The 13,704-nt window shown below is 39.2% G+C and overlaps 1 protein-coding gene across 1 annotated transcript in view; it reads right to left on the reverse strand.

The window, feature by feature from the left end:
- Positions 1 to 11,211: 11,211 nt before the first annotated feature.
- LOC137258409 (sodium- and chloride-dependent glycine transporter 1-like) overlaps positions 11,212 to 13,704 on the reverse strand; it is a 34,633-nt gene continuing 32,140 nt past the window's right edge. Inside the window, exons 12-13 of the mRNA XM_067796082.1 lie at positions 13,474 to 13,641; positions 11,212 to 12,572 (exon numbers count right to left, since the gene is read on the reverse strand). Coding sequence (XP_067652183.1) covers positions 12,426 to 12,572; positions 13,474 to 13,641 — 315 coding nt within the window. The 3' untranslated portion in view covers positions 11,212 to 12,425. The remainder of the gene's footprint in view (positions 12,573 to 13,473; positions 13,642 to 13,704) is intronic.

Below are 13,704 nucleotides of genomic sequence, written 5' to 3' on the forward strand. Positions count from 1 at the left end.
TTAAGTACACCACCTTATGTCCATCACCTTATGTCCTCTCCTGATCGTTTATATATGCCAGTTAATGCTGGAGGTCGGGGTTTGATTAATGTGGAGGCTCTTCATGACCGAAATGTATTGTGTACTTTTGACATATGTATTTATCGGAAGATCCCCTGGTGATGCATGTCAAGTGATGCATGAAAGCAAAAAAAATCCACAGCTATTTTAAGACTGACTTTGTGTGCTGGCGATTAGGTGCCTGACACTGAGGGTGCGGGTTCGAATCCCGGATGGGGCTCAACCCCCACTAAAAGTATTAGAATTTGTACTTTACTGAGAAAGTGAAATCCCAAATATGACATATGTTGCATTTGACCACTTTCTAAATGGCATCGTGTAATCACGGAATAGAATAGCAATCCAACAGACTCATTCGCCTGGATGAAGTCGGCTGGACTCAAATGAGAAACTGAAGGCTTCCTTTTTGCCTCTCAGGACCAGACACTTCCCTTTCACAATCACCAAAACGTGATTCTTAGAGAAAATATTAACATGAAATGTTAATTGTGCAATGAACGTACCGCTACTGTCCAACACCTTTTCAGTCCAACACCTTTTCAGTCCAACACCTTTTTCACATTGTGTCCCTGTGTGAATTCGAACCCGGGTCTTCGGCATGATGTTTGATGCATGATGCATAATACGTTCTTTGAAATAACATCCCCTTCAAAATGACTTACCCTTTCTGCCCGTTTTACATATGCATGTTCGTCTTACTGAGGGTGTGCGCGTTGGAATCCTGGATGGGCCAAAATGTAGGGATTTTTCTCTGCACTCTTTACTGAGAACCAGTTAATATTGAACGTCACATCGGCAATATCTCAGCCATATCGCGACGAGAACATTCAACAATGAAAACGACCATATGTACATTATAAAACCTGTCAACGAAGGACAGTAAAAGAACTAGGATATCACAATTGTCATTAAGTCAGTGAGTTACAATTTAACGTCACATCGGCAATATTTCAGCCATATCGTGACGAGAGCAAACATGATTATAAAGAATATGTCCATAGTATAGAATCCTTCTTCGAAGTACGGTAAAACAACTAGAGTATCACAATTGGAATTTAAAACTAGCACATAAAGTTAAAACTAGCAGCACAATTTGGACAAGACATAATATAAAAATAGGCTAAAGATCACCAACGGCTGAGGGTAGATCACCAAACTAGGGACCAAGGGGACTTACATTACTTTTGCTACCTGCATGGACCCTAGCTGGATTTACACCATCCCCTCAGCGCTGGCGATTGTAGGGAAATGTAGCCAAATTAAAATGACAAAAATACTGCGTTTAAAAAATTGGTAAGTTTAAATTTGACTTTGAAGGTTTTGGGGCTTACGTACCCTCTCAGGGGCACAATACTATTACGCTACTTTAACCCCATTTGAGGGCACAGCCACTAAAAATCGCAGTTGCTCATTCACACTACCACGTTCAAAATACGAATTTTTAATTCTATTTACAAAACATATTATTCAAAATTTATGTAATAAAAAGTCAATGATTAAATGATAATTAACATTAAAAAGATCCTTCATTGTTTTGACTTTAAAATATTTTGTGATGGCAAAATCAATACAGTCAAGCAAGACATGCTTGACTGTGATTCTTTCATCACAAGGGATACAAAACGGAGGGTCCTCACGTGTAAGTAAATATTCATGAGTGTATCTAGTATGGCCAATGCGACATCGGCTCATAATGACCTCCTCAAACCTGGACTGACAACCCAAGCAGGTGTAACCAATATACGGTTTTATGGCATGTAATTTATTAATACCTACTTGAGTGTCCCACTTCTTCTGCATCAGATCCCTGATATGAGATCTTATTGTAGCTTTATTATCTGAGTATGGGATAAGAAGTGGTGTCACAGATTTTTTGAGTGCTGCCTTAGCAGCGAAATCGGCCATTGTGATACCAGGGATTCCGACATGGCTGGGTAACCAACAAAAGATTTCAATTACAAGTGGATGTTGAGGAGACAATTTTTTAATCGCCTGAAGACAAGAAAGAGAATCCGAAAATATTGTGTAATGGTTATATTTAGGTTGCTTATTAATATATTTAAGAGCCGTGAGTATGGCATTAGCTTCTGCCGTGAAAATAGAGCTATTGTCGGGTAATCGGGAAGATATTATTCTAGATCCAATAACAGTGGCACAAGCCACTGCATCACCATCCTTGGATCCATCTGTATATAAGAATTTGTATGCGTCATATTTATTTTGTAACTGATTAAATTCTTGTTTATATTGAAGGTCATTAGTTTCAGATTTCTTAAATGTGGTCAATGTTAGGTCAACTTGTGGTCTCACCAATTGCCAAGGAGGAGAAGAAAGAAGTCGAGAAGGAGATGTACCATCCAGATCAATGCCGGTGCAGCAATCAATGATTTAGTTCGTATTCCAAGAGGCGGAACTAGAGAAGACTTTTTATTTTACAAATCCTCATAAAGAGGATTAAATACACAGTTATATGCAGGGTTAGACTTGGTAGAGTATAGTTTTGTGATATATTGCAAGGATAGTTTTATACGGCGATGTCTTAGAGATGGCTCATCAGCTTCTACATAAAGACTTTCAACAGGAGAAGTTCGGAAAGATCCAAGACACAATCTAAGCCCTTGGTGATGAACAGAATCTAATAGTTTAAGACATTTAGCCCTCAGAGATTTAATATGAGGTAAGAAAGTAAGATGTTGATCAAATATCAATCCCAGAAATCTAGCTTGCTTTACAATTTTAATTGGAGTACCTGCAAGATGCAATTCTGGGTCTCTGTGTGGCTTATATTTCCGACAGAATTGGATGCAATTGGTTTTAGTTTTTGAAAATTTAAAACCATTTTGTTCTCACCAATCATGAATTTTATTTAGACACATCTGTAATTGTCTCTCAGTCGTGTGCATATTTCTACCTCGACATGACACATTAAAATCATCTACAAGTAATGATCCATCAATGGATTCATTTAAAACTTTAGATAAGCTGTTTATTTGTATTTCTGAATAACGTTACCGATAATATACTACCTTGTGGTACACCTTGGTCTTGATCGAACATGTCAGACATGGTGGAGCCCGCACGTACCTGAAATTGCCTATCTGCTAAAAACCCATATATAAATTGACACAAACGGCCTCTCAAACCCATTCCATGAAGATTTTTTAAAATGCCATACTTCCAGGTCGTATCATAAGCTTTTTCTAAATCGAAAAATATGGATACGGCATGTTGTTTTTTGATGATAGCATCCTTAACAAACGTTTCCAATCTAACCAAATGGTCTGTAGTGCTTCTATTTTTTCTGAAACCACACTGAATATTTGTTATAAGATTATTTGTTTCAAGGTACCATATCAGTCGGTTATTGACCATTCTCTCCATGGTCTTACATAAACAGCTGGTAAGAGATATTGGCCTATAACTAGAAGGGTCTGTATGATCCCGGCCAGGTTTAGGTACAGGAATGACGACAGCATTCCGCCACGAAGAAGGAAAGGTCCCTGTCATCCATATATGGTCAAAGATACATAATAGCACTTCAAGACAAGTGTCAGGTAAATGTTTCAATGACTGATAATGAATATTATTACTCGCCCGTTGAAGATACTGCAGTGTAATATTTTCACTTCAATATTACACTAGTGTAATACCGCTTGACGTATGACGTCAAAATGGTTATAAGAAACAGAATACTAAACTCGCTTCCATGAAATATCATTTTAAATAAACTCGTTAAAGATTTAGTATCAAACTTTCGCTCATTTAATGAAAATGGTATTACACGGAAGGTCGTTTAGTATCCCCTATTTATCACCCCCTGTTGCTGTATCATGTGCTTGCCCTAAAGCAGTGCGCAATTATTCATGTAATGAGAAAAGTTCATTATAGTCCTCACCGTTATCAGAAGAGAAATTAAGTCTCTTTTTTTCTTCCTGGTCTTTAAATTTTGGAACTTTTGGTGTGTAGTTTGACGAGGAAGAGTGTTTAGCTAACGATTCTCCAAGTTTGTTTGCGATATCTGCTGTATCTGTTAGTAATGTGTTACCGTCCTTCTGATGGTGAACACGGGATCCGGAACCGTTTCCTTTAATTTTTTGTATCATATTCCAAACTTTAGACATTGGAGTTCTAGAACTAAGTTTAGATACATACGTCTGCCAAGACAGGCGTTTCGATTGTTTGAAGATGTGTCGGGCTTTAGCATTTGATATTTGTTTAAATTGTGTAGTGTATGGTGATTACGGAAATATTTTTCTGCCTTCCTCCTAGCTTTTGTAGCTAGTTTACAGTCGTCAGTATACCATGGCTTACGTATATGTGGATTTGTAGAGGATTTAGGAATAGTTTCATTTGCAATTGCCAGTAGTGCTTCTGAAAAGATTTCAATTGGATCAGACGTATTCGAAATTAATTCTATTGTAATTTTACGTAGACATAATGTCTCAAATGAAGACCAATTTGCCTTTGTAAAATTATATCTTGTCGAAGGTGGAATATCGGCTGGGTGAATGAATGAAAGTAAAGTTGGAAAGTGGTATTTTCCACAAAGGTCATGATGAACTGATCATTCGAATTCGGAGAGTAGTCTTGAATCTTTCGGTGACAAATCAAGTGAGGAATATGTGCCTGTAGCAGGGTGTAGATATGTATTTGAATCATCATTAAAAATACATGTCATTATTAGTAATGAAATCTTCTAGGACCCTTAGTGTTTGTGTGTAGACCACCCCAGAGCGGATTGTGGCCATTCAGATCACCCATGATCACACACGGTTTAGGTAATTGATCATATAATGACTGAAGATTAGATTAATGAAGAACACAAGAAGGAGGAGTGTACAAAGAACACAGTGTAAACACCATATTTAATGTAATTCGTATGGCAACAGCCTGGAGATTACTGTTCAGTTTGACAGGGCTGTGGATCACTCCCTCTCTCACTAAGATAGAAGAACCTCCAGTGGCCTTTCGCAAGGGGAGAAAAACAATGATATGAGTTGTACTGACGTAATGTTATTGTATCTGTCGGCTTGAAATATTTCCTGTAGACAGAAAGCTGATGGTTTGTAGTCTTGGGCCAGCAATAGTAAATCATTAAAGTTTGTTTTAAATCCTCTACAATTCCACTGAATTAAAGGTTGTGAACTATTCATCTCTTTTGGCGGATTGACTGGAGATCTGACACGCCCATTTCTTTTAGGCGATAGACTAGTTGTCCTGCGATGGATGTTTTCAGAAACATCCATCCGTTCCAGTGATCCAAACTTGTTGTAAAGTTTAACAGGATCATTTGACCCTTTGGATATCCTCTCGGTCTGTTTGTTGCGAGAGGAAAGTAAATTTTATGTCCTGCTGAACCATTCCTTTCTTTCCTAGATTGGGAGTTACTGACGAATCAGTATGTAATCCTGATCTCTGAGGAGGTGTCACAGACGTAGGTTCTGAAGAATCAGAAATCTGTTCAACTGGGAGTGGATCTGCTGTCTGCGTAAAAGACTCAGATGAAGAGTAGGGCTCAGGATTTCAAGAACTGATCCATGTCAAATCTGTTTGACACTGAACTGTTACTGAGGAAACTGTTGGAGTTTTGATAACAGAAGCATATGTTCCAGTCTGGTCTACAGTGGATCTTTGCTTCAGTGTAAGAAATATTTTTTGTACATTTTATTTTACTTATTTCCATTTCTTTTTTCCATACTGGGCAGGCTTTGCTCTATGATGAGTGTGCTCCAGAACAATTCTGGCACTTTTTAACATCACTGGTACAATCTTCTGTAACATGGGAAGTTTGGCTACAGTGTGCGCACGTGATTTTGTTCTTACACGAATTATACCCATGACCAAATTTTTGACATTTAAAGCATCTCAATGGGTTTGGTATGTACATTTCAACATGCAAGTTGCAGTAACCTGCTTTAGCTGATTTTGGGGCCGTTGGAGATGAAAAAGAAAATAAGTAAGTATTTGTTTTGAACGTTTCAGTGCCCTGTCGCCTGGTAAATCGTTTCACAAACGTAGCCCCTTGATCATGCATTTCTGAAATTATATCTAGCTCTGACATGTCATCAAAGAGTCGATCACGATCTCTTATGATGCCTTTGCTGGTGTTCAGTAATCTGTGTGGAGATACTGACGCTGATATACCGACAAGTTCCATTGAGTGAGAATAGATCCATTCCTCAGACGTTTGATAGTTTTTACATCACCTGCAATTCCATAAATTCCATTTGCAACCTCAAAAGGGTTTAATCTGATTGGTGTCTTATCGGGTGTTTCCATCACCAAGAATCGGGGCCAATACTCCACTGATTTTGCTCTAGGAATCATATCATCATTCTCTGAATCAACTTCCAGTGCACGTTTTGATATTTTGATGGGGGTTGGAAAAGCCATGGTTGTATGATTAAATTTCATCATCTCTACTCCCCATCCGCCACCGAGTGCTAATAAAGGCGATATCCTATTGCCGTGGATGTCCATCAGACAGATACCAGGGATATAGATATGATATACACCAGTAGTAAGGCCTACCAGTTTGGCCCATGAGCCATCGCCTTCTGGTACTGGCATCTAGGCAAATTTTCACAAAATTGAAAAGTCATTTATTATCCTATACACAAAATAAAACATTTCAACATTGCATCCAAATAGAACCAAGCCAAAATATGACAGAGCAACGAAATTTAGTGATCATGGCTCGGCATGACCAGTCGATTGGTTGAACCGGGCCCATTCAACCTCCCGTCTAGGCGAAGTCAGGACCAAAGTGGTGTATTGAGCAACAGGAACACGATTGCAGGCTCCTATTGCCCTCAACTACCAGGATCCTATCCTCCGCCGACACGGGGCCACAACCCACGGTAAACGGGTTGGTGGACCAAATATACCCCCGGATCCACTACGGGGGTGTCGGCGAGCTCTTGGCGTTACCCACCACCCACCACGAGGAGGTGGCTCGCCACGGGTGCCAATTGTCATTAAGACTAGGGTGGAAAGTTAAAATTAATATCACTATCTGGACAAAACAATATACAAACAGGCTATAGATCTCAAACAACCGAAGGTAGATCCCCCATACTAGGGACCATGGGGACTTAAAGTACCTTTGCTACCTGCATGGACCCTAGTTGGATTTACATCATCCCTTCAGCTGCTGGAGAGTGTATGAAATGCTAGCCAAAATTAAAATAACATGAATACTACAATTAAGACCCTGGTAGACTTAAATTTACATCAAATGATTTGGGACTTACGTACCCTATCAGGAGGACAATAATTTTACAATGCTTCAACCTCCTTTGAGGGTACAGCCACTAACCATTATAGTTACAAATCTAAACTACCAGTCATTAAAATAGATCTATCTACAGAAACATATTTCTAAAAATTCAACAATGAAATCAATTTCTTTTTATTTTATTTATATCCCATTTATTATACAATTCAATAATTTCAATTAAAAGTGGATGTTTACAAGAAATATTTTTAATAGCCTGAAGGCAAGAAAGAGAGTCGGAATAGATTATATGCTGTTTATGTTGAGGGTGTCTTTGAATATATTTAAAGGACGTTAATATGGCGTTAGCTTCAGCTGTAAAAATAGAACTGTTGTGTGGTAATCTAGAAGATACCGTCCTTGGACCCATCTGTAAATAAGGATTTATAATTTCTATATTTATGTTTTAATTGATTATATTCTTGTTTACACTGTAATTCATTCGTTTCTGATTTTTTAAATGTAGTTAATGTTAGGTCCACTTTGGGCCTAATCAATTGCCAATGAGGAGAAGAAAGAAGACGGGAAGGGGCTATATTGTCCAACTCAATGCTGGAAGCAGAAAATAAAGTGGTCTTATTCTTAAACCAAGAGGCGGAAAAAGAGATGATTTCTTATTGTATAAATCCTCATACAGAGGATTGAAAACACAGTTATATGCAGGGTTTGGCTCATTGGAGTACAGTTTTGTTACATACTGTAAAGCTAATTTTATGCGTCGCTGCTCAAGAGATGGTTCATCAGCCTCGACATACAGGCTGTCAACAGGTGAAGTACGAAAGGAACCAAGACAAAGTCTTAGACCTTGATGATGGACAGAATCTAGTTTTAAGTTGTTTTTGCAGGCTCCACCATATGCGACGGAGCCATAGTCCCCACTTTGAATTAGACACGACTTTCAATAAATCAAGCGTCTTCAGGCATTTAGTTTTTAGGGATTTGTTATGTGGAAGAAAAGTTAAATGTGGGTCGAAAAACAGACCTAAGAAGTTTGCCTCCTTGGCAACTTTGATGGCAGTGCCATTTATAAACAGTTCTGGGTCCTTATGTGGTTTATATTTACGGCAAAAATGTTTGCAATTAGTTTTTGACTAATCGTTTTTGACCTCGTAATCCAAAGTCATGTAAATATTTTAAGATACTATATTTCCAGGTTGTGTCATATGCATTTTCTAGATCAAAAATGATCGAAACTGCATGTTGTTTATTAATTAGAGCGTTTTTAAGATATGATTCCAAACGTACTAAGTGATCAACGGTGCTTCTGTTTTTACGGAAACCACATTCAATATCTGTAATTGGGTTATTGGTTTCCAAGTACTAAACAAATCGATTATTGATCATGCGCTCCATGGTTTTGCAAACGCAGGTAGTAAGGGAAATAGGTCGATAGTACGAAAGATCGGTATGATCACGTCCAGGTTTAGGGATAGGGACAACGATAGCATCACGCTATGGAGAAGGAAAGTTTCCAGAGGTCCAAATATCATCATAAATGTTTAAGAGAGTCTCTAAACATGATCCCGGTAAGTGTTTCAGGGCTGATAATGTACGTTATGAAGCTCATGAATAGAAAATATTTCATTGTAGTCTTCCCCATTATCTGAATCAAAATTAATAGTTTTCGTTTCCTGCTGTTGTTTGTTTTTATATTTTTGGAATTGAGGTACATAATTTGATGAGGAAGGGTGTTTGGCTAACGTTTCTGCAAGTTTATTTGCAATATCAGATTTGCTAGTTAATAATTCGTCTCTGGCTTGGAGATGTTTAATGCTAGTTTGAGAGCCCTTACCTTTTTATTTTCTGGATCATATTCCATACCTTTGATATCGGTGTTCGGGAGTTTATTTTTGACACATAACTGCGCCAAGATTGGCGCTTACTGTGCTTGAAAGTACGCTGTGCCTTAGCGTTTAAAATCTTGAAATTATTCAAGTTATGGACTATGGGATGGTAACGGAAATAACGTTCAGCTTCCTTCCGTGTCTTCCTAGCCTGTTTGCACTTATCGGTAAACCATGGTTTTCGTATGTGTGGAACTGCAGAAGATTTAGGGATACACTCATCAGCTACATTATTGAGTTCATCAGAGAAATTCTTCATGGCATCAGGAACATCTATAGAAAGTTCAGGTTTAAGTCTTTTAGAACTCAAAGTTCGATGTAAGTTCCATCTCGAAGTTGGGGTAGTATCAGATGGGTTTACAGGTGTTAAGGCCGTTGGAAAAGGGTTACTCCCACAAAGGTCATCATGGACTGACAATTCAAATTCACCCAATAGTTCAGGGTCTGTAATTGATAGATGAAGAGCTGAATATATTAAATGTGAATATTTAAATATGTGTTAGAACCGACATTATATAAGTATAAATCGTTATCTGAACAAACCTCTTCCTATACTTTACCTTTAGTATTAGTAGTTGTACCACCCCAGAGTGGGTTGTGGCCATCCAGGTCTCCCATAATAATGCACGGTTTGGGGATTTGATCGTATAGGGTGTGAAGGTCAGTCTTCTGGAGAGCTGCAGACGGTGAGACATACAAAGAGTATAATGTGAGCGTAACATGTAAAGCGAGGCGGACAGCAACTGCTTGAAGATTAGTAGTGAGTGTAATTAGGCTATGGATAACACTCTGTTTAACTAGGATTGAAGATCCTCCAGTTGCTCTGTCACCCGGAGGCGCGAAACAATGATAAGCATTGAAATGACGTAGCTCAAAAGGATCTGTCTCCTTTAGAAAAGTGTCCTGCATACAGACTGCTGACGGCGTACAATTATGGAACAACAACTGTAACTCATTATAATTATGCCTTAATCCTCTGCAGTTCCACTGTACGATATTGTAGTAAACGGGGGATTTATTGGGGACCTACCCTGCACATTTTTTGTGGGCGACAAGCTGTGTGCCCTAGAATGGACATTTTCAGACACATCCATGTCCTCAAGTGATCCATATTTGTTGTAAAGTTTAATCTTATTTTCAAACCCTTTTGGGCTCTGCCACTTTGCTTTTTGGAAAAATTAGACTTAGGTTTACTTTCACCTTTAGTAATTTGTTGTACGTCATACAACTGAGACTTCGTGGTCGATTGAGATGATGCATTTTGATCACGATCTGACTCTGGCTGACTTTGAGACGTGTCAGGAAGTGGCTCAGCAGTTTGGGTAGATATTGCAGGTGCAAAAGTCTGTCGGGAATCAGTGTTCACCCACGTCAAATCTGTTTGACAGCCTGAAGTTGATCTGGTTGCTGTATTCGTCGCCTCAGGTGATTTCTTAGCTTTTGAAGCATACGTTTCTGTTAATTCAGATCTCTGGGCAAGTTGTTTTGCTTCTGAAAAACTAATATTTTGGGTGAATTTGAGTTTGTTTATCTCCATCTGCTGCTTCCATATTGGACATTCCTTTGAAAAAGAAGAATGGTCTCCTGAACAGTTAGTACATTTCTTATAACTACTGTCACAATCTTCTGTTGTGTGTGTCTTCTCACCAAAGTGAGCACATACAACAGACAATGTGCAAGTATTTACGCCATGCCCATACTTTTGGCACTTGAAACATCTCGGTGAATTTGGAATATACGTTTCCACTTTGATATGACAGTAACCAGCCTTTATCGATTTAGCAGCAGTCGGAGTAGAGAAAGAAAACAAATAGGTGTCTGCTTGTTGGATCTCATTGTGTTTCCGGGTAGTGAAACGTTTTACATATAGCACACCTTGTTCCTTCATTTCACAGGCAATATCAATGTCCAGCATACCAACAAAAAGGCGGTCTCAGTCACTCACTATGCCTTTGCTGGTGTTAAGTGTTCGGTGGGCAGAGACTGACACGGGAATGCCGTCAAAAGATTTAGTTGAAAGGAGGTCAGTTGCCTGTTGTCTTTTATTGCATTCAATAAGAAGAGAACCTGAACGCAAACGTCTAAAGTTTTCAACATCTCCTGCTATGCCTTGTATGCCTTTTAAAACAGCAAAAGGTTTCAACTTCAAGGGTGTCTTGTCAACGGTCTCAAGTACTATAAAAAGTGGTCAATAGTCAATAAATGTGGACGGTCTTAGTTAATTATTATCAGGATCTGTGTGAAAAGGATGTTTTTTCTTGGTGATAGGGGTTTCGTAAGCCATGGCTAGTGTTTTAAGGTTCATCATCTGAGCTCCCCACCCACCACGGAGTATCACAAGGACAATGCTAAAAGCAAGTGGGTCTCCAGCTTGCAGCACCAAAGATACACGGATGATATACTCTAGCAGAAGAGTTATAAATAACACATCCACCTGGGCATAAGACTTTAGGCAAAGTTCAAAACATCATATTGAAACATCGTTAAAAATTGATATAAACAAATGTGCCAAGTCCAAAAGTAAACCTTTTTCAAATTAAATTTCTGTAATGACATACAAATCCATACACAGGGCTTGGCGTGACCGGCCGATTCTACCACCCGTCTAGGTGAAGTAAGGGCCGAAGTGGTGTGTTGAGCAACAGGAACACGGTTCAGGCTCCTACTGCCCTCAACCACCAGACTACTGTCCTCCACCGACACGGGACGCAACCCACGGCAAACAGGTGGCCCATTTCGGTCGCTCCTTGCGACCAGCAATGGGTTGCTATGGAGCTAGCTGACCCGGGTTGATCCGGCTCTTGGCGTTACCCAGCACCCACCACGAGGGGGTGGCCGTTCACGGGTGCCCCTTTTCCTGAAATCGACTACAGGGTCGCTTTGACAGATAGGTTCCCATAGTTAGAGTGGGACGTGTTACATGTATTTAAGTGTGTTCTATGCTCTTACGCGGCTGGTAACTGATATGCACGATATAGAAAATCCAGACTTGTGACAGATGGCATCACTTCACGATGACTCATAAACTCCAGCTTGATACATTTTAATATCACCTTGACACATGTGATATCTCCGATTTTATCCAACTGAATGCTGTGATCGTGGCCTGCAGCCCTTTTATAGAAATGGTAATTCTCTTTCCCGTAAAAAGGTATGTCAAAGTAATTGTACATGAGCTATTTTCAAAGCCATATTAGTGTATAGTTAAATACATTTGGAAGTACGCTTTCCTATATTGAGTTTGCTCAAACCTCCACACTCTTTGCAGGTTTGAAAATATATGTGAATGTTTCTGCAAATGACCGCTTGGTGTGATTAGCTCTGTACTTGGTTGTGGTGGAGGCGTTTGCTGGGCACCACGTCCTGTCAGGTTGGACCAGAGACATCAATCTCTGCAACAGCAAACGCGATACTAAATATACTATATACGCTGTATAAATGGAAATGCAGAAACACTCTGGACGTTTTCCTTAAACAAAAAACAACAAAAACCCCATACCATCAACTCGTCTCCTTAATACAATATCAGTTGTCAAATACTGATGGAGTCTCCATTTCATATAATTCAGAATGAAATAATGACAGATGTGAAGCATGGTATTCTGTTTTTAATCTTTAATACGCTGTACTTCAAAATCACATGGACACTTAATGGCAAACATGCTTTTATCAGTGGGGCTTTGTTGTTGTTGTTGTTGTTGTTGTTGTTGTTGTTAGAATGTCTTATTAAATGACTTTTAGGTATGAGTGTGGATTTGAACTCACACCTTGAACTGAGTCTATGTTTTTTCACCTGTCGAGAGCGGGCTTGGGAGTAACCTGCCCTTGTTTGCCTTGCTTCCTGACGGATTGTAAGAAACAGATTTGTAAATGATTCTGACGTAACACCTAGAAAAGTCTAGAAATGTATAATATGTGTATGAGGGATGGTTGTTGAGATATGGCAGGGTCTACAGCTACACAGGGTTTACACCCGTCTGTCTGCTAACATCAGAATTCAAAGACCGACCGTTCATCTAGCCTCGTCAATATTTCATAAATTTCAGCAGCTATCAACAACCTTCAATTCAATTCTTTGGTCAATTAATAATATAGATGGTGACCACATATTTTAGATTCTGACTCAGTTGTATTGTATAGGGAATCGGTACTCACATTCACTGTAACATTGGTGTCTACACTCTATTTAGTTGGTGTAAACGGGACTCACAATGCCTTTGTCTCGGTAATTTCTCATCTGTACGTGGTACTCGGCGTTTGTGCATAAGTGTTTACATTGACCCAGTTGCTGACCTGCTTCAGTGACCCGTCTTGTCTGTGTAATGAGGTGATCATCATGACAGGGAAGGGGAGGAGAGGCAGCAGTGCAATAATCCACCCAATCACCACTGCCGAGACGGGGTAGGTGTACTTCCCATATGAAGGGGACTTGTAGTTGACCAGAGTCATAAAGAACACAATCTGGGGGCCAAATAATGAAATCACAAATACACTCTTTAAAAAAGTAGATCTTCATTTTTTCAT

This window comes from Haliotis asinina, chromosome 12 (genome assembly GCF_037392515.1).
Source record: "Haliotis asinina isolate JCU_RB_2024 chromosome 12, JCU_Hal_asi_v2, whole genome shotgun sequence".
NCBI classification, from domain to species: Eukaryota; Metazoa; Mollusca; class Gastropoda; order Lepetellida; family Haliotidae; genus Haliotis; species Haliotis asinina.